The sequence below is a fragment of the Staurois parvus genome, unplaced genomic scaffold, assembly GCF_062004578.1.
Source record: "Staurois parvus isolate SC_StPar_1 unplaced genomic scaffold, SC_StPar_1.0 ptg000014l, whole genome shotgun sequence".
Lineage (NCBI taxonomy): Eukaryota > Metazoa > Chordata > Amphibia > Anura > Ranidae > Staurois > Staurois parvus.
In genome coordinates, this window is record NW_028317810.1 from 12,491,776 (window position 1) to 12,519,294 (window position 27,519).

Consider the following 27,519-nt stretch of genomic DNA (forward strand, 5'->3'; position numbering starts at 1 on the left):
AAACCTGTTCCCAGTAAAAAGAGGCAGTCCATCACCAAAAGACACTAGCAAAAAACAAGATTGCTGGCAGTGGGAGGTGTTATATGGGTTGGTCTAACAACTTTGCCAGTGTCTTTTTCCTGAAGGAGGCAGTATATAACCCATGGTCAAGACATAAATGATCATGTGTCCTTTACTGTATTCAAAGAAAAGGTAAGTCAAAAGTCCTTATTTCTTAACCTCCCTGGCAGTATTCCCGAGTGTAGCTCGGGGTAAAGTTTTAGTACCACAAGCGGTAACCCCGAGCTACACTTGGTCTTACCATGCGGCGCTGCTCCGGGATCCCTCGATCACTTACCTTGTCCTGTGCTCCTGCGATGTCCCTCCTGCAGTATCCCCGGCAATGTAATCCAGCGGATGCCAGCATGGGTTCCGTCCCTTGCGAGCATCGGGATGTACGGGGGACAGAATGGCGGGAAATTTGAAAATGACAAAAAGTGACATTCACTAAAATCACTAAAATCACATAGTAAAACATTACTCTATCAAGCCATTTCACATACATTTTGTCCCGGGTGCTTTGTCCTGTGCCCTGCCTACATTTTTACTGTTCTTTCTGCCTGGAAACTGAGAAACGTCCATGGCATCCAAAAATCGTCCCTTTATGTCAAAAGCGGTTTTAGACCAGCTAGAGAACAGCGATAGTAAATTAGAACCACTTGCAGAATTGAGTGATAATGATTCATGGGGAAATTCGTCATCAGACACTGAAAACGATTTTGCGACTTTGCTCAGTGATGTGCGAACTTGGCGCTATATTTCAAATTTCAGTGTTTTGGTTTGATTATATTATTGAATTACATTTATTATTATTATATTATTATTTTTTATGATTATTTATTAAATTATAATTTATGATTTAGTGTTTCAAGTTTTATCCTACCCGGGATGTTTACTAGACTCTTGTTCGGACAGATTTCAGTGAGTTATTCCTAAAAATTACAGGCCTACAATAAAAAAATACATATTTCCATGCAAAAAAAGTACCGCTTTGAGCTCAGAAATATGGACATAATCAGACCGCTAGGGAGGTTAAACAACCAGGTTAACTTTATCAGGTACCCGATGTATCAAGAACAACTCCATTCAGGTCTGTGCCAAACATCATCCATGTCCCTGTGCCAAGACTAATTGTTCTGGTAATGTAACTATCATCTGTTGATAAATCCAAGATACAGTCAATACAAGCATATGGACAGTGATAGCGATAACCTGTACATGGATGTTGAGAAAATCACTTTTTATTTTTTTGTTGCGAATTCATCAAATCTGTCTAAAATAATTAAAAGAAGTGTTTTTACCTTGTCTTCTACCAATTGTAAGTGAAAAGAATATTTCTGTTTATTTTGTTTAGGGGTTTTCTTGTTCTCACCCCATAAGTCCAATGTCACAGTGATGTTCCCCTCAGGAGCTGGGGTGGAAGTGAGAGAAATAGAAGGATTTCTGAGTCTGTCAATTCTTCTGCCTGAGATATTCAAAAACAAAACCCAAGGACTTCTGGGAGTCATGAATGATAATCCTGCAGATGACTTCACTCTAAGAAATGGCACTGTCTTACCTTCTACTGCCAGCCCAGAAGAAATTTACCAGTTTGGTGCAGATTGTGAGTAAACACCAGGTTGAATGGCAAGCATACATTATTCAATACAGAGTGCTTTCCCTGGATATTTTTTCTGTTATGTGCCTATGACAGTTCTAGTAATGTATACTTGTGTGAACAGTATGTTCACACGTCAAAGCTGTCTATACAGTCTGATTAGTTATCAGTTTTAGGTCCCACCTACTGAAATAACAAAGCACATGTCAGCCAGAAATCTACCTATTTCAGCAACCAGTGTGTAGGTGTGGCCTAGGTTGAGTACCTTTCATTGGGAAGAAACATTTGCACACGGGTACATGGCACTAATGTCTTTTATATAACTCTTGCACAGTTGAGTTGCAGCAACAGATAAACTGATCTTTAACACTGATATTAAAAGTTTAGGGAATATACAGGCTCTCAGCATTTACAGTAAATGTTACCAGAGGGCGGCTTTCATTATCAAAGGTTACAAACATTAATTAAAGGATGTGTAAATTAATGACACTCTGTTTGAAAACTTAAAACGCTTTCATAAACATTTTCTGGTTCTAATCATCTGGAGAGAAAATCAGATAAAGGCATTGTCGCTGGTGAAGGGGGAGGAGTATTCTGTGATCCTTGTGAGAGGTAAAAATACCTGTTAAGGTTACACTTACACATTACTAAGTATTCATGTATCTAAAATGAAAAAATATATCTGATATTATTACTACTAATCTACATTTTTGCATTACCAAAATGTCTACTTTGGCTGTTTTGACGTTTTATATTAGTCTTACAAAAAAAAACTAAGAATGGGGGGATGACATATCACTCCTTTTTAATGGGACCCAAATAACTTTTAATGCATCCTAAAGAAGAAGCATGTGATCTTTAACCATTTAATTGTTCTTCTTTCAGATTTAGGCCTATGTCATAATGGCAAATCTGCCACTGGTGACACCTTATCAAGGTGCACTTACCTCTTTACCTGAAAGAGTTTGCTCCCTTACTAGCAGAAGTATTGCAGAAATGTCATTGATGCCTAGTGAGTAATGACAGAGCAACATCTCACTGGTCCAGCCAGTGATGGAGCAATATTAATTGAGCAACACCATAGAGTAAAGATAGAAATAATGCATTATAAATAATGGGATTTTATAGGTGCAAACTAAATTGAACACATAGGGGTTGATTTACTAAAACTGGAAAGTGCAAAATTTGGTGCAGCTCTGCATGGTAGCCAATCAGCATCTAACTGCAGCTTCTTTATTTAAGCTTTGACAAAATAAAACCTGGAAGCTGATTGTTTTTTTTGCAGGGCTGCACCAGATTATGCACTCTCCAGGTTTAGTAAACCAACCTTATAGAAAATGCTTAAAATATACTTTATTACAATATGTATCACTCATTAAAATTATCATAAAAATAAAAAATTTTAGGGTACCTTTTTGCAATAAAACCCCTGTACATAGGTCTGTGACATAAAGTACCTATACCATCAGATAAATGTATTTCATTGAACATTGCCCTGACAAAATATAGTTGTTGAAGGAATTGGAACAAGAAGTCTCTTCAATGTGTTTCACAATGAGCTTCTTCAGAAATACTACTTGACAAGAATATGTCAGGCCCTCTCAAGGAGAATGCACAATGTCAAAGATCACAAGGTTGAGACAGCTGCAGCTATTATCCAGACATGGGAAAAAGTGGACCACAGGAGGGGCAGACAAGGACCAAGTACTCTCTATTTAAAATCAGAATCAACCTGAGAAGGGGGGCGAAGGGGGGATTACACAGAGGGAGCTGGATTATTGGGTATGTGGTGCCCAAGTGACTTCCTATCAACCTTTGTATATCAATATTTAACATTTTAGAGTACTAGACTTTCAATTCTGTAGCTGGCATTCATCTGCCCATGAAGTTTCTCAAGTCGTAATTGCTCTATATATTAGGACTTTCTTATGATTAAAAAAAAAATCTAAAAAAAATGACAAATATATGTACAGAATATAAAGTTAGTCTTAAATTTAATTTATTTGCTAAACAAATTGATGCCATTTGTGCTATAAATGTTCTTTTTCTTCCTCTAGGGTCAGTCACAAATCAGACTTCACTCTTTCAGTATGACTCTCAAATACTTCTTGAGGAGTACGCTTTAAAGCACGATCCTAGTTTCATTCCTACCTTTCGAGTTGAGGATGAGCAAAGTGACCCACTGTTCCAGGAGGTAGAAGATTTGTGTGGTAATGATTTATTCTGCAGATTTGATGTCTTTACCACAAGAAATCTGAACATTGGCAATGCTACCAAGGTTTCACATCAAAGTCACAACATGTTGGTGGAGAATCTTAAACAAGGTAGATTAAGTGTTCTTTATTATCTTTGTTGTTTGAGCATTTTTTAAAAGCAGAATCATAATAAAGCTGAACAAATGCAATAATTTAGACTTTGCTCACACAAGATGTGTCTAAGAATGCCTGAATTAGTACACATTGGGATAACTAATTGTGCCTATTGTTATATGCATTGCATTTTGTAAGAACTTGACTTAATGATTAATCGTTAACAAGTTCAGTAATGTGTTAGAAAGTGAAATGGAGATTAACACATGAAAATACGGCAGGTCTTTTTCCAACATCCCTCATGCTGGATTTGACTGGGTTTTACAGAAAATGATGGATTTTCTCAAGGCCACAAATACAGTAGAATGTATGATCTTGTAGGGTGGACCAAGTTCTAAAATTTAAGTTCAAAATTAATATTTGTGGTTAGGTTAGTATAATACCAGTTCATGGTTTTTCAAGGGGATGGAGACACAAACCACTGAAAGAAATGTTTAGCACTGATACATGTTTACAGCTTGATTTATAAATTTTTTCCACTGCTCTCTGCTGCTCTTAAGCAGCGCTATTGCTAAATAATAACTGCACCTGACCACTTTTTTTAAAGACACCCTTTCAACAGTTTAAAAAAGTTGCAGGTAAAAACACAGAAAATAATTTATTTTGAAAGCTTAACTGCAGGATTTTTCCTTTCCATAAACAATATTTATTCACTTGCAGTGTGTCTTTGAGCTTGAAAGTTTGACTACTTCAGGAAGAGTAAATTCCCTGGAACAGCCTCTTCCCTCCTTGCTTGTCATAGCCCTCTACTCTTCTGGTTGTGTCTAATCACTGTCTGTGCTGTCCTCTGTACTGCCCTTTACCTTAATACATAACCTTTTATGTAGTCGCTGGGTGAGGAGTGAAGGGGAATGCTATAGCCTGTCACTTATGGCTTTTGCAGGTAAATACCATGCAAAATAACAAGGTAAACAAACAGGTAAAAAATATGCATTTATTATTTTTGTCTGCAGAAGCCTATAAAGCATTGCACCATCAATCACCAGATCACTGATGCCATGCAAGTCTCCTGCAGATCTCTCAGTATATCTGCTTGCCCATACGGGATGTACAAGCAAGCAGACATACTGACAGGAAGATTCAATGAATTACCACAGCGCCATGATAATTCATTAAAGACTACAAGCCAAAAGCCACTAAGGCTGTCGGGACTTGTAGTCTTTCATTCACAGAGGACTGTGAATGAGTGACGTGGCTGGGCTGGTGGAGGGTTTTTACTTTATTTGACAGCTAGTAGGGGGTGGGAGCAGGGGTCAGTCTGATCATAACATGAACCTATCCTTTAAAGTAAAAAGAAATCTTACAGTACCTTCCAAAACTGATCCAAAGGTGTGCCCATCTGCAGGTCTTCTCTCTCCTCTCCCCTCTCTCACAGGCTTGGCTGAGAGCAGCAGTGGCTATTGGCTCATGCTTTTCTCAGTCCGATTCTGGGAGGAGGGAGTGGGGGTTGGGCCAAGCCTCTCTATGTGTGTGTATATGGACACACACAGCCCAGCGCAGGAGCAAGCCCACACATTTGCCACCATAGGAAGTGACTTCCTATAGTGGCCCATGCAGAAGAGGTGGAGCTGAGAAGAAGAGGAGGTTCAGGGTCATTATGTACCCTTACACAGAGCTGGTAAGTGTAAGTGCTTTTTTGTTTTAGAAATATAAAAAAATAGACTTTACAACTGCTTTAAATGCAGTTTAATGGTGGAATAGGTCAGCAAGTAAAGAAATAATTATATAATCTATGTCTACTAGCATTACATATGTTTTAAGCATGTATTTATTTTCATTATCATAATCATATAAAGTCAGTACTGGGATGTAGGTTGTTATGAAGCCATAACAACAGAGACTCTGGCAACCTATTTAATTTAAGGACGAATGTGCATTTCCACATTATTTATTTAGATATAAGAATGGCCAAGCATGTACAGTATCTCACAGAAGTGAGTTCACCCCTCACATTTTTGTAAATATTTTATTATATCTTTTCATGTGACAACACTGAAGAAATGACACTTTGCTACAATGTAAAGTAGTGAGTGTACAGCTTGTATAACAGTTTAAATGCGTCCCCTCAAAATAACTCAACAAACAGCCATTAATGTCTAAACCGCTGGCAACAAAAGTGAGTACACCCCTAAGTGAAAATGTCCAAATTGGGCCAAAAGTGTCAATATTTTGTGTGGCCACCAATATTTTCAATAGGGTTTAGGTCTGGAGACATTCTTGGCCAGTCCATCACCTTTACCCTTTGCTTCTTTAGCAAGGCAGTGGTCGTCTTGGAGGTATGTTTAGGGTCGTTATGTTGGAATACTGCCCTGCGGCCCAGTCTCTGAAGGGAGGGGATCATGCTCTGCTTCAGTATGTCACAGTACATGTTGGCATTCATGGCTCCCTCAATGAACTGTAGCTCCCCAGTGTCAGCAACACTCATACAGCCCCAGACCATGACACTCCCACCACCATGCTTGACTGTAGGCAAGGCACACTTGTCTTTGTACTCCTCACCTGGTTGCCACCACACACGCTTGACATTATCTGAGCCAGATAAGTTTATCTTGGTCTCATCAGACCACAGGACATGGTTCCAGTAATCCATGTGCTTAGTCTGCTTGTCTTCAGCAAACTGTTTGCAGGCTTTCTTGTAAATCATCTTTAGAAGAGGCTTCCTTCTAGAACGACAGCCATGCAGACCAATTTGTGCAGTGCAGTGTGCAGTATATGGTCTGAGCACTGACAGGCTGCCCCCCCCCCCCCCACTCCTTCAACCTCTGCAACAATGCTGGCAGCACTCATACGTCTATTTCCCAAAGACAACCTCTGGATATGACGCTGAGCACGTGCACTCAACTTCTTTGGTCGACCATGACGAGGCCTGTTCTGAGTGGAACCTGTCCTGTTTGGAACTGCTATATGGTCTTGGCCACCGTGCTGCAGCTCAGTTACAGGGTCTTGGCAATCTTCTTTTAGCCTAGGCCATCTTTATGTAGAGCAACAATTCTTTTTTTCAGATCCTCAGAGAGTTCTTGTCCATGAGGTGCCATGTTGAACTTCCAGTGACCAGTATGAGAGAGTGAGAGCGATAACACCAAATGTTACACACCTGCTCCCCATTCACACCTGAGACCTTGTAACGCTAACAAGTCACATGACACTGGGGAGGGAAATGGCTATTTGGGCCCAGTTTGGACATTTTCACTTAGGGATGTACTCACTTTTGTTGCTAGCGGTTTAGACATTAATGGCTGTGTGTTGAATTATATTGAGGGGACAGCAAATTTACACTGTTATACAAGCTGTACACTCACTACTTTACATTGTAGCAAAGTGTAATTTCTTCAGTGTTGTCACATGAAAAGATAGAATAAAATATTTACAAAAATGTGAGGGGTGTACTCACTTCTGTGAGATACTGTATATATTACTGAGAATGATTTTTGTAACTTTTCAAAGCTCTATGATCATCACAAAAGTGTCAAGTCTAAGTTGCTTACGGCTCATGTAGATAATCAATACCTTCCAGCTTTTGCCTTGAGTTTCAAAGCACACATCGAAAGCAGGTCAACAGATTCCCATTTGCTTTATTGGTGCACTGTGGATAAAAATTCTGCATTTGACCTTTTTTAAGATGTGTTACTTTTGAGAAAGCAAGTTGCATTAAAATGCATTTGCATTGCAAGCAAAGTGAGGGAAACTTGGCCTTTTTCTAAATTTTGTGTTCAAATGCATGCTGAGCAGAGCTTTGCTCAAACGCAAGTGTTTCACAACATGAGCTTATTGTGCTCTTTGAAAAACCTGTGACACCATGTCAAGGTGGAAAATGGCAATAAGAGTGTAGTTTAACAGGTGAGACTGGATCACAGGATCATGAAAGGTACAAGTGTCAATTAGGATTCTCACCCAAATAGAGTTAGGCATTCCAGGAAATGCATACTGGTTTTCTAAGGCTTTGGTAACTCCTGGTTTGGGTGCTGGAGCTTTGGGGCTTCATAGAGACTTAGGAGGGATAAAGTCTCCAACCCTAATTGAAGGTTTTGTGAGCAATCAGCTACAACTGTATATATATGTGCACATTTTTTTTTACTTTGGGATTATCTGTGGTTCTCCGGCTCAGGAGTCTGTGTGGCTGCTGGAGAGCAACCAGAGCTGCATGTGTGCACAGGAAAGTTTGAGTATTGTGTAGAGCAACAGACAGGGGCCTAAGCCTATGGCCCTGAGAAGCAACACTGCTAGAGCAAGCCAGGTTGCTGAGTTTCAGTTTTGAAGAAAGCTGGAAACCCCTGCCTGTGGAATCCTTTTGGGTTTTTTTTAAGTTTCTTTTCTATGGTCCTTGGAAGTACTACCTTCCCAGAAACCAGAGCAGCTTATCCATTTCACCGAACACTGCAATGACTGAATGCTGAAATCAGTAAAATGAAAATCTACAATAAACCATCCCTCTTGCAGTTGGTGTAACCACTAAAAGTACAAAAAGAAAAAAAGCAGTGTTAAGTCAGAGCTAATGCATCTTCCTTACTCATGTATAGTTAGGTGACTTCAAACATATAGCCCATGGGGTACTTTTCTGTTAGAAAGCCTAGCACGCTAAGATTCATGGAAACGCTCTGTTTTAAATGTTTGTGACATAATGCTTTACTATTTTATAATTAATTAAATGTATAAAATATACATTTAAACTTGCAAAGTAAAAAAAAAAATCCTCTAATGGAGAAATGGACAGAAGTTTTCCAGGACTAAACAAGGCTAGGCTAACAATAACATAACAATATCTACTTCAGCAACTGATTTTATCTGAAACAGTGGCCATGCAGTAGTACTAAGATGTCCATTGTATTCTCTGGTATGACTAATATTATTCTGTTGTCTTATTCTATTAGTGGTGTCATGTGGCTGGCTAGGGCCACCAGAAAATGGTTCTAAGAATGGAACTACCTACTTAGTTGGCTTTACCATCACATTCAGTTGTAACAGTGGTTTTGTACTGTCTGGGTCCCAACAGCGAACATGTCAGTCTGATGGAACATGGTCTGGAGCAATAACTCAGTGTTTATTAGGTAAGAAACGTAAGAATACATAGACAAATTGTTAAACTATTTTTAGGTTTTAATATTCAGTGCTGCAATTAGAACTAGCACCCATGTCTAAATGGTAAAAAGACATGGCCCCAGTGAAGGATGTCCAGAAATCTGCTCTTCTTATTGTTGTAGAAAGGGGGACTTGTCTTGTAGACAATGAAAGCATTACTGTAACAAGGATTCTTGATGATGCCTTTCTGTTAAGTTGCTCTTAGATTGTCATTGTGTAATTTTTGGCCAGATAAATTAAGAATCATATCCTTTGCCCAAAAGGCACCAAAAGATTTTCATTTAATTAAAGGGTGACAGTTTTCTGTGTTACCACTGACCTTCTAACAGATTCTGGATCTGCATGGTGTCAACAGCCAATATGAGACAGATGAGATCTCCTGGTACAGGTTTTCGGGACTTGGAAATAGTTGCAACAAACCTAACATACGATACATTATCTCTAGCTCAACTTATTAAAGTAACAACTCATATTAAAAATCGCACATAATGTGAGGTGAATCTAATTACTATATATATTTTACCTAGTTATGTAGGTTGGAAATATAGGATTGTATATTAATCAGATATCAAAGAAGGCAATTATCCAGTAGAATATAGTTAAAATGGATTTATTTTGTACCTAATCAAATAAGTAATGAATCTTTAGAGCTAATCTGGCAATCTGTGTTTATTCTTTTATTATCCAGGGGCTGCCAATTCCTGTTCTATGCAGTGTGGACAACTCCTGGGTCAATGCTCCTGCCATGTAACCTGTGAGAATCTTGGCAACTGCTGTCGAGACTACCGCACATACTGTGTGCGCATTGAGCCTGAGTCTGGCCTGTTGATGGGGGGCAGAGATTTTCTCATTCTAGGTGTGACCTTTGTTGAAAGCTCTGTAGTGAAATGCAGGTATGGTATGTAAAACGTGAAACTAGGAACATCACTAAAATATTATTATGTTCCTCTAAGGTTATCATGACCAAGAGTGCAGTTTCAAACACAAAGAAGTCATCCAACGCAGTTAAGCAGGGAGCACTCACAAAGCATTGCCAAATATCAGTAGGGAATTAGGTTATATAATATAAAATACTGTATACTGTTTTAACAGTAAACGTTCTTCATTACCATTCAGCAATGCATTCACAAGATGCAAATAAAAAAAGCAAATATGTTTCATAAAAGAAGCTTGACAAAATATATGGAGAATTATAGCACATGTAACCTAATTTAGGACATCTATTTCTGATTTCCCTGTATCCCACTAATATGTATATATTTAAAAATATATATAAATTCATTCTTTGTTTTTATCAATGCTGTATTGTTGTTTTATTTATATCTTTTAGATTGATTTATATAGCTACTGATTATTAGTGAGTCTCACAGTTTAATTTTGGGTATTTTTTTGCTTAGCATCAAAGGGTTGTGTTTATTTTCATTTAAGAAAACATGTTTACTACTTCTTGATAAGCCTGTTTTAGAAGTAAATGATAGCCTTGGTATTCAGTAATTCAAAGAAGCATGAGTATAGGTTGTTACTTTTTTTACCTACTTATGGTGTCCGTTTATGAACCAGAGGTAATAGATCGCTGCTCAGTTCTCCGGCATTCTCGGAGAACACAGTTCTCCTGTGAATGCAGTTTATGAAGCAGTTCTCCGAACGAAGGGAGAACGGTCTCCAAACGCTGGAGAACGGTCTACAAACTCTGAAAAAAGGCTCATTTTACTATAATCTCGTGAGATTACAGTAAAAGATCAGTTTACTAAACAGAGGTAAATTATCTCTGCTTAGTTTTTGGTCCCTCTGATTCTCCAGCTCTGGGCTGGAGAATCTGGAGGAAGAACACAGATCTCCAGAGAAGGGCTGACATGATCTCCTGAGTGTCATAAACTGTGAATGACCAGAGAATAGCTGAGATCTGTTGAATCGCAGCTATTCTCTGTGTCATAAACGGACACCTATATGTAGTCATAGTAAGCAGTGTTCAGGTTTTTTCCATCAGAATTAAGTTCTGTTCTCAAAAAAAATTGAGCAAACTCAATTAGGTGGCTAAAATATAAAGTAGTTAGAGCTCGTGGGGATATAGCAGGCTTTGAAATGCCTGCATAATTTTAAACATACATCACTATGTCCATTATATGCTGGGCCTATCATTTCATTTAAATAGGTGAACGTTTTATGCCTTTGATTAGCTTGTCAGCTTTCAAAAGAATTTTATTTAAAGTGTATGTATAGCCTAATTTTTTTCTGTTTTAGACAGAGTAGGACCTTGTTACAACCCCTGAATGTCAATGTTTTTGCTGCCTGTGTCTCCACAAGATGTTTTCTCTTCACCTTCTGTCTCATAGAAGCAATAGGAAGTAGGAGAAAATCTCTCCAAAGTAAAAGACATTTCTCTGTTAGACAGTTTGGACTGGAACAGGTTCCCTTTGGATAATTTACCATTACATCTTGTTCTGGGGAAAATGTAAAATTTTAGATTTTTGATCAATTTGTTCTTAGGAGAGAGTGGTCACCAGGACAATGGAGAGGTTCAATCTACAAAGGTGGGGGCGGGGCCAGGGGTGGACTGACAACTCATGGGGCCCCTGGGTAATAGGGGATCATGGGGCCCCTGTGCCCTTGCCCAAACTCAAAAAAGCCTGTGAAAAAGATACCAGGGGCATCTCATGGGGCCCCCTGCTGACCCCGGGCCCTTGGGCAGTGCCTGAGTTTCCAAACGGTCAGTCCACCCCTGGGTGGGGCCGCAGGTATTAATAAACATTTTTTGATAGGTCTTCTGCACTATAAAATTCAAGAACATGTTTTGGCTATATATACTGTACATTCTAAGGCAAACCCTTCAAACATATTTAAAATAAAAGTGTTGTAACAGGAGAGGCACCAGAAAGTGGTTCCTATATCCTTGCCAGCTAGAAAAGACCAGGCAGTAGAAAAGGATGCACATGGGTCTATTTTGTTACAAAAGGTTGAGTTTCTTGGAAATAAGCTATGCCAACCTACTGCCCCCCCCCCTCCTTCCTGAGTGACCAACAAGGAAAAACTTGCTGGACATGGAGATGTTGGTTTGGTGGAACTTAGTCCTAAAGAGGGAACAGAACTCACATCCATAGTAACAAAATCAAACCAGTTTCAGAGATGAGCACAGAGAGGGGTTTCTAGCACTAATAGGGGTAACAGCAGTTTCTAGCACTAAAAAAGGTCATCACAGCCACTTTGCATTGTGTTCTCCTTTGATTTTAACTTTTCAAATGTTTAAAATTGCAAAAAGTATACATTTCTGATTATTACACGCTGTATGTCTTATCAGGTTTAACAAAGAAATCCATGTGAATGGTTATGTGGATGAAACAGGAAAAGCCCATTGTGTGTCACCTTTATTGTATGAGACTGGACGTATTTTATTTGAAATGTCTGTGGATGGAGGAAAGACATATCCCCACTCTGGCACTTGGCTGTCAGGTAATTACGTGAACTTTTACAGTGTATACCAAAGATATAAGTAATTCCAGTGTAAAGATTACCACTAGAGATGAGCGAATCGAAGTATCCGAAGTGGAATTCGAGTCGAATATCGGAAAAATTTCGATTCGTGCCGAATCCGAAAAACAGCCTAATTCGGACGCGCGAATCGAAATTTTTCCGAAAATGGCGGCTGACATGTGCGGCGACGGAGCGGGGATGTCGGGGAAGGCGCGCAGACAAGGCGCGCTGCCCCATAATGCATTCCTCAACGACATGTGATCGCATCAGCCAATCAGCAGCCAGCCAGCCAGCACTGTGTAATGGTCGAGGTATATATAGCGGCCATTTTGGAAATCTTCATTTGCCTGCAGTCATTGAACAGAGGCAGACCGCTCTGTACTAGGGACAGGGACAGAGTTAGGGCCACAGAAACGAGAATTGGGGACAGAGAGAAGTTACTTAGGGACAGAGAACCATTACTCAGGGACACAGACTTGTTAATGAGGGCCACAGAATCGTTATTTAGGGACAAAGAAACGCTAGTTAGGGCCACAGAATTCATACTCAGGGACAGACAGAATTGTTACTCAGTGCCAGAGAATTGTTACTTAGGGCCACAGAAACGTTATTAGGGCCACAGAATTTTTACTCAGGGACAGACAGAATTGTTACTGAGTGCCAGAGAATTGTTACTCAGGGACAGACAGAATTGTTACTGAGTGCCAGAGAATTCTTACTCAGGGCCACAGAATTCATACTCAGGGACAGACAGAATTGTTACTGAGTGCCAGAGAATTGTTACTCAGGGACAGACAGAATTGTTACTGAGTGCCAGAGAATTCTTACTCAGGGCCACAGAATTCATTCTCAGGGACAGACAGAATTGTTACTCAGGGACAGACAGAATTGTTACTGAGTGCCAGAGAATTGTTACTCAGGGACAGACAGAATTGTTACTGAGTGCCAGAGAATTGTTACTCAGGGACAGACAGAATTGTTACTGAGTGCCAGAGAATTGTTACTCAGGGACAGACAGAATTGTTACTGAGTGCCAGAGAATTGTTACTCAGGGACAGACAGAATTGTTACTGAGTGCCAGAGAATTGTTACTCGCACAGACACAAAATTGTTACTTGTACAGACACAGAATTGTTACTCGCACAGACACAGAATTGTTACTCAGGGCCACAGAATTCATACTCAGGGATAGACAGAATTGTTACTGAGTGCCAGAGAATTGTTACTCAGGGACAGACAGAATTGTTACTGAGTGCCAGAGAATTGTTACTCAGGGACAGACAGAATTGTTACTGAGTGCCAGAGAATTGTTACTCGCACAGACACAAAATTGTTACTTGCACAGACACAGAATTGTTACTCGCACAGACACAGAATTGTTACTCAGGGCCACAGAATTCATACTCAGGGACAGACAGAATTGTTACTGAGTGCCAGAGAATTGTTACTCAGGGACAGACAGAATTGTTACTGAGTGCCAGAGAATTGTTACTCAGGGACAGACAGAATTGTTACTGAGTGCCAGAGAATTCTTACTCAGGGCCACAGAATTCATTCTCAGGGACAGACAGAATTGTTACTCAGGGACAGACAGAATTGTTACTGAGTGCCAGAGAATTGTTACTCAGGGACAGACAGAATTGTTACTGAGTGCCAGAGAATTGTTACTCAGGGACAGACAGAATTGTTACTGAGTGCCAGAGAATTGTTACTCAGGGACAGACAGAATTGTTACTGAGTGCCAGAGAATTGTTACTCAGGGACAGACAGAATTGTTACTGAGTGCCAGAGAATTGTTACTCGCACAGACACAAAATTGTTACTTGCACAGACACAGAATTGTTACTCGCACAGACACAGAATTGTTACTCAGGGCCACAGAATTCATACTCAGGGACAGACAGAATTGTTACTGAGTGCCAGAGAATTGTTACTCAGGGACAGACAGAATTGTTACTGAGTGCCAGAGAATTGTTACTCAGGGACAGACAGAATTGTTACTGAGTGCCAGAGATTTGTTACTCGCACAGACACAAAATTGTTACTTGCACAGACACAGAATTGTTACTCGCACAGACACAGAATTGTTACTCAGGGCCACAGAATTCATACTCAGGGACAGACAGAATTGTTACTGAGTGCCAGAGAATTGTTACTCAGGGACAGACAGAATTGTTACTGAGTGCCAGAGAATTGTTACTCAGGGACAGACAGAATTGTTACTGAGTGCCAGAGAATTGTTACTCAGGGACAGACAGAATTGTTACTGAGTGCCAGAGAATTGTTACTCAGGGACAGACAGAATTGTTACTGAGTGCCAGAGAATTGTTACTCGCACAGACACAAAATTGTTACTTGCACAGACACAGAATTGTTACTCGCACAGACACAGAATTGTTACTCAGGGCCACAGAATTCATACTCAGGGATAGACAGAATTGTTACTGAGTGCCAGAGAATTGTTACTCAGGGACAGACAGAATTGTTACTGAGTGCCAGAGAATTGTTACTCAGGGACAGACAGAATTGTTACTGAGTGCCAGAGAATTGTTACTCGCACAGACACAAAATTGTTACTTGCACAGACACAGAATTGTTACTCGCACAGACACAGAATTGTTACTCAGGGCCACAGAATTCATACTCAGGGATAGACAGAATTGTTACTGAGTGCCAGAGAATTGTTACTCAGGGACAGACAGAATTGTTACTGAGTGCCAGAGAATTGTTACTCGCACAGACACAAAATTGTTACTTGCACAGACACAGAATTGTTACTCGCACAGACACAGAATTGTTACTCAGGGCCACAGAATTCATACTCAGGGACAGACAGAATTGTTACTGAGTGCCAGAGAATTGTTACTCAGGGACAGACAGAATTGTTACTGAGTGCCAGAGAATTGTTACTCGCACAGACACAAAATTGTTACTTGCACAGACACAGAATTGTTACTCGCACAGACACAGAATTGTTACTCGCACAGACACATAATTGTTACTCAGGGCCACAGAATTCATACTCAGGGACAGACAGAATTGTTACTGAGTGCCAGAGAATTGTTACTCAGGGACACCTAATCGTTGAATTAAATAGTATGTCAGACAACATGCAGAGGAGTGGCAGAGGAGGCAATGTTTTAGGAGCGAGCAGACGTGGCAGCAGAGGAAGGGGTCGAGGCAGCAGTATTCGCAGCCAGAGGCCAGTGCTCCCGGTGTCATCCAGCGGTCGTGTCTCCACCGACAACCCTGCCGTCATTGATTGGTTGGCTCGGTCGTCTTCCTCTTCCCAGGTCACCTCTGACACCTACAGCCAACGGTCGGTGGGTACGTCAGACACAACCGTTAGTTGGCATGGCCCGGGACCAAGCCCACTGAAATCACGTGTCCTCTACCTGCCCCTGTCCTTTGCTGTTCCCTCACCAAGCGAAGTATCGCATGCTGTGGGCTCAGCCCCACTGTACAGTGAGGAAGAGCTAACAGAGGGCGGTCAGGAACGGGGGGAGACATCGGCCTTTTCAGCAGCCAAGCGAACAAGTACTGGCGAGGAGAGTGGCTCGGTAGCCGGTCTAGAGACAGGTCTGTCTCCTGACCCAGACGCAGCCGAGGGGGCTAGTAGTGAGGCGGAGACCCTACTTGATGATGAGGAGGTTGATCGCACTTGGCAGCCTCGTCGTCATCAGGCAATTTCTTCCGCATCATCAGGAGAAGAGGGTGGCAGCTTGGCAGCGAGCAAAACAGTCGGTGGGTTGCCCAGGAGACAGCAGCAGGGTCGCATCAGTGTCAGTGGAGCCAAACGTCCACGGAGTAGAGCACCAGCTCCACTGCAGCCTACCACCACGGCCAGTAGTGGTGCCGGTGCGCACGGAGGAAGTAGCAGTCAGCCAGTGAAGAGTAGCGGGGGCAAAGTTTCCTACTCGGTGGTGTGGCAATTTTTCCTCAAGCCGCCCGAGGAAGTAAACGTAGCCGTATGTCGACTATGTGGCCAGAAATGCAAGCGTGGCCAGGGGGCCCATGTTGGGACTACAGCGTTGCGTCAGCATATGCAGCGTCACCATTCGGTGGCCTGGGAAAACCGTGATAAACATACGGCGGTTCTGCCTGCCCCAGCCCCCGCTCCATCACCCGCTCCGTTACTTGCTCCGTCACCCGACGTCGTCAATCGCCCTCTATCAGCCAGTCAAGGCTCCAACACCTCTGCTGAGGGGAGTTGTCGCTCATTGGCATCTTCCGCTCGTTCAGATGCTCCTTCTCCTGCTACTCCTCTTCTCGGATTCCGTCAACAGTCTTTCTTGGAATCCGTATCCAAGAGACAACAGTTTGCGAGCACGCACCCGACGGTGCAAAAGCTGAACGTCCTCCTGTCCAAGTTGCTGGTGCTGCAGTCCCTCCCTTTCCAACTGGTGGACTCAGCACCTTTCCGAGAAATGATGGCTTGTGCCGCGCCGCGGTGGAGAGTGCCAAGCCGTCATTTCTTTGCCCAAAAGGCAGTGCCAGCCCTGCATTCACATGTAGAAGAGATGGTGGGCCAGTCTTTGAGCATGTCGGTCTCTGCCAAAGTGCACGGCAGCGCCGACGTGTGGAGCTGTAACTACGGTCAGGGACAGTACATGTCATTTACGGCCCACTGGGTGAACGTGGTGCCGGCACAGCCGCACCAGCAACTTGGACAGGTCACGACGCTTTTGCCTCCACGTTTGCACGTCCTTGGTCCAGCAAGCATGTCCGCCTCTACCACCTCTTTTTCCGCCGTGTCCTCAGCCGCCACCCCCGTGCCAAGTCCCATTACCCGACCGGCATATCACATGTGCAGGGCGCAACGGTGTCACGCTGTGCTGCACCTGGTATGCCTTGGCGAACGTAGTCACACAGGGGAGGAACTGCTGAGTGTAATGAACAGAGAAATCGACAGATGGCTGTCTCCGCGCAAACTAAAAATCGGAACCATGTTGACTGACAACGGAAAGAACATGGTGTCTGCTCTGCGTCAAGGAAGGTTGTGCCATGCGCCATGCATGGCTCACGTGTTCAATCTGGTTGTCAAGCGGTTCCTAAAATCCACCATCCCACTGCAAGACATCCTTAAAATGTCACGTAAACTGTGCATGCATTTCAGCCATTCCTACACCGCAAAGAACACCCTCATTGAGCTGCAGCGGCAGAACGGAATTCCACAGCATCGCCTGATCTGCGACGTTGCAACAAGGTGGAATTCAACCCTACACATGTTAGACCGCCTTTACGAGCAGCGAAAGGCCATCACCGATTTCCTGATGTTACAAGCGGATAAAGGTACTCCCCTGTGTAACTTAGATGTCAGCCATTGGCAGCTCATGCGTGACACCTGCCGCTTGCTCAGGCCCTTTGAGGAGGCCACGCTATTCGTGAGTCGGCAGGACTATGGGATGAACGACGTCATTCCTCTGTTGCACGTCCTGGAACAAATGCTGTTAACAATGGCTGGTCAGGGTGCGGTAGACGTGGCGCACAGATCTCAACGCCACATGACCCCTGTGGGGGCAGGACAGGAAGAAGAGGAGGAGGTAGAGGAGGACATTTGTGCTCAGGAATTATTGAGTGAAATGGGTGGTTTTTCCACTCAGCGGACAGGAGTGGAGGAGCAGGAGCATCTGGTAGAGGAGGAGGAGGAGGAGACAGAGGACCCAGACGCACCGTGGCAGTATGCTGTGGAGATGGAGGCAGGGAGTCCCTCGCATTCCTTGGCACAAATGGCCCATAGCATGCTCGGTTGCTTGCGTAGCGACAGCCGAATAATAACCATCAGACAGAGGGATGACTTTTGGCTGTCCACCTTGTTGGACCCTCGCTACCGGTCCAAAATGGTGGCCTTTTTCACACCTGCTGAGAGGGAGGCCAAAATTACGTACTATAAAAACCACCTATGTAGTCAGTTGGTCTCTGCCTTTGTGCGCCAACGTCCATCCTCAGACACTGTGGGCCCTGTGCGCTCGCGTTCCGCTGGCATGGCAGCAGGGGAGGGGTGGGGTGGTAGGAGCAGTGGCAGCTCCACCAGCAGTGGCTGCCTCAGTCTGCAGTCGATGATGAGTAGCTTTCTTCACCAGCGCAGTGAGGAAACTACTAACCAGCCGCAGCAGCAGCAGCAGCATCAGGTGGACCTGGAGCAGGAGCTCAAACAACAGGCTTGGGCCTACTTGGACAGCACCCTGCCAACCGAGGTAGACAATCCCCTTGACTACTGGGCAACGAAACTTGACCTTTGGCCCCAACTAGCTGAATTTGCCCTTGAAAGGCTGTCATGCCCGGCCAGTAGCGTGGCATCGGAGCGCGTGTTTAGTGCGGCAGGAGGTATTGTAACTCCGCGGAGGACACGACTGTCCACCCAAAGTGTGGAGAGACTCACGTTTGTGAAAATGAATCAGGCGTGGATTAGTCTGGATTTCAAACCACCAGTTCCTGACACAACTGACTAAATCCGCCATGAATCATGCCTCAAACATGTGCCACTTTCAGGTCTCCTCACACTGCTGGTGTGTTTAATTTTTTGACATAGGGTGCTGGCAGATTACGGGCCTCCTATAGCTGCTGCCAGGCCCCTAATCTGCCATGGGCCCCTATATACCGCCTCCTCATGCTGCTGCCAAGTCCAGAGTCTGTCATGGGTCCCTGTATGGCCTCCCATTGCTGCTGTCTCCATCGCCACACTCTGCTGCCATGTGCCACTTTCAGGTCTCTTCACACTGCTGGTGTGTTTAATTTTTTGACATAGGGTGCAGGCAGATTACGGGCCTCACATAGCTGCTGCCAGGCCCCTAATCTGCCATGGGCCCCTATATACCGCCTCCTCATGCTGCTGCCAAGTCCAGAGTCTCTCATGGGTCCCTGTACGGCCTCCCATTGCTGCTGTCTCCATCGCCACACTCTGCTGCCATGTGCCACTTTCAGGTCTCTTCACACTGCTGGTGTGTTAAATTTTTTGACATAGGGTGCAGGCAGATTACGGGCCTCACATAGCTGCTGCCAGGCCCCTAATCTGCCATGGGCCCCTATATACCGCCTCCTCATGCTGCTGCCAAGTCTAGAGTCTGTCATGGGTCCCTGTACGGCCTCCCATTGCTGCTGTCTCCATCGCCACACTCTGCTGCCATGTGCCACTTTCAGGTCTCTTCACACTGCTGGTGTGTTTAATTTTTTGACATAGGGTGCAGGCAGATTACGGGCCTCACATAGCTGCTGCCAGGCCCCTAATCTGCCATGGGCCCCTATATACCGCCTCCTCATGCTGCTGCCAAGTCTAGAGTCTCTCATGGGTCCCTGTACGGCCTCCCATTGCTGCTGTCTCCATCGCCACACTCTGCTGCCATGTGCCACTTTCAGGTCTCTTCACACTGCTGGTGTGTTAAATTTTTTGACATAGGGTGCAGGCAGATTACGGGCCTCACATAGCTGCTGCCAGGCCCCTAATCTGCCATGGGCCCCTATATACCGCCTCCTCATGCTGCTGCCAAGTCCAGAGTCTGTCATGGGTCCCTGTAAGGCCTCCCATTGCTGCTGTCTCCATCGCCACACTCTGCTGCCATGTGCCACTTTCAGGTCTCTTCACACTGCTGGTGTGTTTAATTTTTTGACATAGGGTGCAGGCAGATTACGGGCCTCACATAGCTGCTGCCAGGCCCCTAATCTGCCATGGGCCCCTATATACCGCCTCCTCATGCTGCTGCCAAGTCCAGAGTCTGTCATGGGTCCCTGTACGGCCTCCCATTGCTGCTGTCTCCATCGCCACACTCTGCTGCCATGTGCCACTTTCAGGTCTCTTCACACTGCTGGTGTGTTAAATTTTTTGACATAGGGTGCAGGCAGATTACGGGCCTCACATAGCTGCTGCCAGGCCCCTAATCTGCCATGGGCCCCTATATACCGCCTCCTCATGCTGCTGCCAAGTCTAGAGTCTGTCATGGGTCCCTGTACGGCCTCCCATTGCTGCTGTCTCCATCGCCACACTCTGCTGCCATGTGCCACTTTCAGGTCTCTTCACACTGCTGGTGTGTTTAATTTTTTGACATAGGGTGCAGGCAGATTACGGGCCTCACATAGCTGCTGCCAGGCCCCTAATCTGCCATGGGCCCCTATATACCGCCTCCTCATGCTGCTGCCAAGTCTAGAGTCTCTCATGGGTCCCTGTACGGCCTCCCATTGCTGCTGTCTCCATCGCCACACTCTGCTGCCATGTGCCACTTTCAGGTCTCTTCACACTGCTGGTGTGTTAAATTTTTTGACATAGGGTGCAGGCAGATTACGGGCCTCACATAGCTGCTGCCAGGCCCCTAATCTGCCATGGGCCCCTATATACCGCCTCCTCATGCTGCTGCCAAGTCCAGAGTCTGTCATGGGTCCCTGTAAGGCCTCCCATTGCTGCTGTCTCCATCGCCACACTCTGCTGCCATGTGCCACTTTCAGGTCTCTTCACACTGCTGGTGTGTTTAATTTTTTGACATAGGGTGCAGGCAGATTACGGGCCTCACATAACTGCTGCCAGGCCCCTAATCTGCCATGGGCCCCTATATACCGCCTCCTCATGCTGCTGCCAAGTCTAGAGTCTGTCATGGGTCCCTGTACGGCCTCCCATTGCTGCTGTCTCCATCGCCACACTCTGCTGCCATGTGCCACTTTCAGGTCTCTTCACACTGCTGGTGTGTTTAATTTTTTGACATAGGGTGCAGGCAGATTACGGGCCTCACATAGCTGCTGCCAGGCCCCTAATCTGCCATGGGCCCCTATATACCGCCTCCTCATGCTGCTGCCAAGTCTAGAGTCTGTCATGGGTCCCTGTACGGCCTCCCATTGCTGCTGTCTCCATCGCCACACTCTGCTGCCATGTGCCACTTTCAGGTCTCTTCACACTGCTGGTGTGTTTAATTTTTTGACATAGGGTGCAGGCAGATTACGGGCCTCACATAGCTGCTGCCAGGCCCCTAATCTGCCATGGGCCCCTATATACCGCCTCCTCATGCTGCTGCCAAGTCTAGAGTCTCTCATGGGTCCCTGTACGGCCTCCCATTGCTGCTGTCTCCATCGCCACACTCTGCTGCCATGTGCCACTTTCAGGTCTCTTCACACTGCTGGTGTGTTTAATTTTTTGACATAGGGTGCAGGCAGATTACGGGCCTCACATAGCTGCTGCCAGGCCCCTAATCTGCCATGGGCCCCTATATACCGCCTCCTCATGCTGCTGCCAAGTCCAGAGTCTGTCATGGGTCCCTGTACGGCCTCCCATTGCTGCTGTCTCCATCGCCACACTCTGCTGCCATGTGCCACTTTCAGGTCTCTTCACACTGCTGGTGTGTTAAATTTTTTGACATAGGGTGCAGGCAGATTACGGGCCTCACATAGCTGCTGCCAGGCCCCTAATCTGCCATGGGCCCCTATATACCGCCTCCTCATGCTGCTGCCAAGTCCAGAGTCTGTCATGGGTCCCTGTAAGGCCTCCCATTGCTGCTGTCTCCATCGCCACACTCTGCTGCCATGTGCCACTTTCAGGTCTCTTCACACTGCTGGTGTGTTTAATTTTTTGACATAGGGTGCAGGCAGATTACGGGCCTCACATAGCTGCTGCCAGGCCCCTAATCTGCCATGGGCCCCTATATACCGCCTCCTCATGCTGCTGCCAAGTCCAGAGTCTGTCATGGGTCCCTGTACGGCCTCCCATTGCTGCTGTCTCCATCGCCACACTCTGCTGCCATGTGCCACTTTCAGGTCTCTTCACACTGCTGGTGTGTTAAATTTTTTGACATAGGGTGCAGGCAGATTACGGGCCTCACATAGCTGCTGCCAGGCCCCTAATCTGCCATGGGCCCCTATATACCGCCTCCTCATGCTGCTGCCAAGTCTAGAGTCTGTCATGGGTCCCTGTACGGCCTCCCATTGCTGCTGTCTCCATCGCCACACTCTGCTGCCATGTGCCACTTTCAGGTCTCTTCACACTGCTGGTGTGTTTAATTTTTTGACATAGGGTGCAGGCAGATTACGGGCCTCACATAGCTGCTGCCAGGCCCCTAATCTGCCATGGGCCCCTATATACCGCCTCCTCATGCTGCTGCCAAGTCTAGAGTCTGTCATGGGTCCCTGTACGGCCTCCCATTGCTGCTGTCTCCATCGCCACACTCTGCTGCCATGTGCCACTTTCAGGTCTCTTCACACTGCTGGTGTGTTAAATTTTTTGACATAGGGTGCAGGCAGATTACGGGCCTCACATAGCTGCTGCCAGGCCCCTAATCTGCCATGGGCCCCTATATACCGCCTCCTCATGCTGCTGCCAAGTCTAGAGTCTCTCATGGGTCCCTGTACGGCCTCCCATTGCTGCTGTCTCCATCGCCACACTCTGCTGCCATGTGCCACTTTCAGGTCTCTTCACACTGCTGGTGTGTTAAATTTTTTGACATAGGGTGCAGGCAGATTACGGGCCTCACATAGCTGCTGCCAGGCCCCTAATCTGCCATGGGCCCCTATATACCGCCTCCTCATGCTGCTGCCAAGTCCAGAGTCTGTCATGGGTCCCTGTAAGGCCTCCCATTGCTGCTGTCTCCATCGCCACACTCTGCTGCCATGTGCCACTTTCAGGTCTCTTCACACTGCTGGTGTGTTTAATTTTTTGACATAGGGTGCAGGCAGATTACGGGCCTCACATAGCTGCTGCCAGGCCCCTAATCTGCCATGGGCCCCTATATACCGCCTCCTCATGCTGCTGCCAAGTCTAGAGTCTGTCATGGGTCCCTGTACGGCCTCCCATTGCTGCTGTCTCCATCGCCACACTCTGCTGCCATGTGCCACTTTCAGGTCTCTTCACACTGCTGGTGTGTTTAATTTTTTGACATAGGGTGCAGGCAGATTACGGGCCTCACATAGCTGCTGCCAGGCCCCTAATCTGCCATGGGCCCCTATATACCGCCTCCTCATGCTGCTGCCAAGTCTAGAGTCTCTCATGGGTCCCTGTACGGCCTCCCATTGCTGCTGTCTCCATCGCCACACTCTGCTGCCATGTGCCACTTTCAGGTCTCTTCACACTGCTGGTGTGTTAAATTTTTTGACATAGGGTGCAGGCAGATTACGGGCCTCACATAGCTGCTGCCAGGCCCCTAATCTGCCATGGGCCCCTATATACCGCCTCCTCATGCTGCTGCCAAGTCCAGAGTCTGTCATGGGTCCCTGTAAGGCCTCCCATTGCTGCTGTCTCCATCGCCACACTCTGCTGCCATGTGCCACTTTCAGGTCTCTTCACACTGCTGGTGTGTTTAATTTTTTGACATAGGGTGCAGGCAGATTACGGGCCTCACATAGCTGCTGCCAGGCCCCTAATCTGCCATGGGCCCCTATATACCGCCTCCTCATGCTGCTGCCAAGTCTAGAGTCTGTCATGGGTCCCTGTACGGCCTCCCATTGCTGCTGTCTCCATCGCCACACTCTGCTGCCATGTGCCACTTTCAGGTCTCTTCACACTGCTGGTGTGTTTAATTTTTTGACATAGGGTGCAGGCAGATTACGGGCCTCACATAGCTGCTGCCAGGCCCCTAATCTGCCATGGGCCCCTATATACCGCCTCCTCATGCTGCTGCCAAGTCTAGAGTCTGTCATGGGTCCCTGTACGGCCTCCCATTGCTGCTGTCTCCATCGCCACACTCTGCTGCCATGTGCCACTTTCAGGTCTCTTCACACTGCTGGTGTGTTTAATTTTTTGACATAGGGTGCAGGCAGATTACGGGCCTCACATAGCTGCTGCCAGGCCCCTAATCTGCCATGGGCCCCTATATACCGCCTCCTCATGCTGCTGCCAAGTCTAGAGTCTCTCATGGGTCCCTGTACGGCCTCCCATTGCTGCTGTCTCCATCGCCACACTCTGCTGCCATGTGCCACTTTCAGGTCTCTTCACACTGCTGGTGTGTTAAATTTTTTGACATAGGGTGCAGGCAGATTACGGGCCTCACATAGCTGCTGCCAGGCCCCTAATCTGCCATGGGCCCCTATATACCGCCTCCTCATGCTGCTGCCAAGTCCAGAGTCTGTCATGGGTCCCTGTAAGGCCTCCCATTGCTGCTGTCTCCATCGCCACACTCTGCTGCCATGTGCCACTTTCAGGTCTCTTCACACTGCTGGTGTGTTTAATTTTTTGACATAGGGTGCAGGCAGATTACGGGCCTCACATAGCTGCTGCCAGGCCCCTAATCTGCCATGGGCCCCTATATACCGCCTCCTCATGCTGCTGCCAAGTCCAGAGTCTGTCATGGGTCCCTGTAAGGCCTCCCATTGCTGCTGTCTCCATCGCCACACTCTGCTGCCATGTGCCACTTTCAGGTCTCTTCACACTGCTGGTGTGTTTAATTTTTTGACATAGGGTGCAGGCAGATTACGGGCCTCACATAGCTGCTGCCAGGCCCCTAATCTGCCATGGGCCCCTATATACCGCCTCCTCATGCTGCTGCCAAGTCCAGAGTCTGTCATGGGTCCCTGTATGGCCTCCCATTGCTGCTGTCTCCATCGCCACACTCTGCTGCCATGTGCCACTTTCAGGTCTCTTCACACTGCTGGTGTGTTAAATTTTTTGACATAGGGTGCAGGCAGATTACGGGCCTCACATAGCTGCTGCCAGGCCCCTAATCTGCCATGGGCCCCTATATACCGCCTCCTCATGCTGCTGCCAAGTCTAGAGTCTCTCATGGGTCCCTGTACGGCCTCCCATTGCTGCTGTCTCCATCGCCACACTCTGCTGCCATGTGCCACTTTCAGGTCTCTTCACACTGCTGGTGTGTTAAATTTTTTGACATAGGGTGCAGGCAGATTACGGGCCTCACATAGCTGCTGCCAGACATGTAATCTGCCATGGGCCCCCGTACCGACTCCTCATGCTGTGACATTGCAACAAGGTGTAATTCAACCCTACATATGTTAGACCGCCTTTACGAACAGCTAAAGGCCATCACAGATTTCCTGATGTTAAAAGCGGATAAAGGTACTCCCTGTGTAACTTAGATGTCAGCCATTGTCAGCTCATGTGTGACACCTGCGCTTGCTCAGGCCCTTTGAGGAGGCCACGCTATTCGTGAGTCGGCAGGACTATGGGATGAATGAGGTCAAATCGGCCATGGGCCCCCGTACCGCCTGTTCACGCTGATGCTGGTCCCACAGTGTGACCTGGGTCCCTGTACGGCCTCCCATTGCTTCCACTCTGCCATGTGCCACTTTGAAATCTCCTCACACTCCTGCGGTTGTCCATTTTGTCATAGGTTGCTGGCAGATTACAGGCCTTCCATAGGTGCCACCAAGCCCCATATCGGCCATGGGCCCCCGTACCGCCTGGTCACGCTGCTGCTGGGCCCATAGTGTGACCTGGGTCCCTGTACCGCCTCCCATTGCTCCCACTCTGCCATGTGCCACTTTCAGGTCTCCTCACGCTCCTGCTGGTTTCCATTTTGTCATAGGTTGCTGTATGGCCTCCCATTGCTGCTGCCTCCACCGCCACACTGTGGCTCCAAACACTGGTTTTGGCCCCGTGACTGGCCAAAGGAGTGAAGTGTGCAGTGATTCTAAGATCGACGGCACTCATCTGCATGTCATACTGACAGACAGTATTATTTCTCTTCCCCAGCAGACTCCAAGGGCATTTAAATTAAAGGTACAGTGTTCTGCACTAATATTAAGTCTCTCTGAAGCCTAGAAACACCCTTTTTTAAGTTAAATTCACAGCGAATTTATTCGACTCGAATCAAATATTGTCCACGAATTCGCCGAATCAGTCGAATCGAATTTTTCATTTCTTCGCTCATCTCTAATTACCACCATTTTGTTACCGGTCCATACTACCCTTTACAGAGAACGCTGGTCAAGAATTTATTTATGTTTATGGATAGAGTGGTTATAATCTCTAACAGGTTTCCAGATAATCTGCCAAACAAAATTTCTGCTTACTTTGACTTTTCTTATGAATCCTTGTGGTGTGTCTTGAACAGAAATTGAATAATAAACTCCCCAATAAAAAGTGACATTGGTTACAATTCTTCCCCATTCTATTCTATACTAGCAAAAAGCTCTGGGAGGAGCTTAATTATAAAAACAAGATTAACCACTTCTGGACCACACTATATGATGGCCACAGCGTGGGTCCAGTTCTGGGAGGGCGTGCACCTAATGCTCTCTGTGATCTCTGTGTCCTTTGGCTGATCACATGACATGGTAAAAGGCCAATCACAACGACCTTTTACCACCTGTCCAATCACAATGGCCTTTTATCACGTGTCCAATCACAACTGATCACCATGTAAATACAGTTGCCGGTTATTGGCAGTACTTTCCTCATGTTGTCACAGCGTGAGGACAGTAATGCCTATAACCAGCAACTGTCAAAGGAGACATCTGCACTGATAATCAGCTGCCTATCAGTGCTGCCTCATCACTGCTCATCAGTGCTGCCTATCAGAGCAGCCTCATCAATACACATCTGTGAAGGAGACAAGTTACCAGTTTGCAAAATTTTATAATAAAAACAAAGAAAACCTTTTTTTTTTTTTCAAATTTTTTTTTCATTTATAGTGCAAAAAAACCCAGGGGTAATTGTGGCTATTTGTGTGAGAACATGATAAATATTTCAAATGGGTACAGTGTTGCATGACTGCGCAATTGCCATTCAAAGTGCAACAGCGCTGAAAGCTGAAAATTGGTCTGGGCAGGAAAGGGGTAAAATTGCCCAGTAGGCAAGTGGTTAACTAAACTTTGAAAATATTTTTCCAATCTTCTTTTTTATTTTTTTAAGAATACATTTATTGACATTTTGCACACAAGATTACAGAAGACAAAAGACAAAGAATGTTCATACACAGAACTAAACATCCCATTGAGCGATTCTTATAACAAACATGACATCATGTTGAATACAACATCACAAATGCATTACACATCCCATAGTACAGGATGTTAAATATTACATATGGGCCATAGGTCCGATTT

General features: G+C 45.7%; 1 protein-coding gene across 1 annotated transcript in view; it reads left to right on the forward strand.

The window, feature by feature from the left end:
• Positions 1–27,519, forward strand: part of SUSD2 (sushi domain containing 2) — a 271,052-nt gene that overhangs the window by 122,641 nt on the left and 120,892 nt on the right. The window contains exons 11-15 of the mRNA XM_089677367.1: positions 1,394–1,642; positions 3,694–3,960; positions 8,874–9,050; positions 9,770–9,974; positions 12,377–12,528. Of these exons, the coding sequence (XP_089533493.1) occupies positions 1,394–1,642; positions 3,694–3,960; positions 8,874–9,050; positions 9,770–9,974; positions 12,377–12,528 (1,050 nt within the window). The remainder of the gene's footprint in view (positions 1–1,393; positions 1,643–3,693; positions 3,961–8,873; positions 9,051–9,769; positions 9,975–12,376; positions 12,529–27,519) is intronic.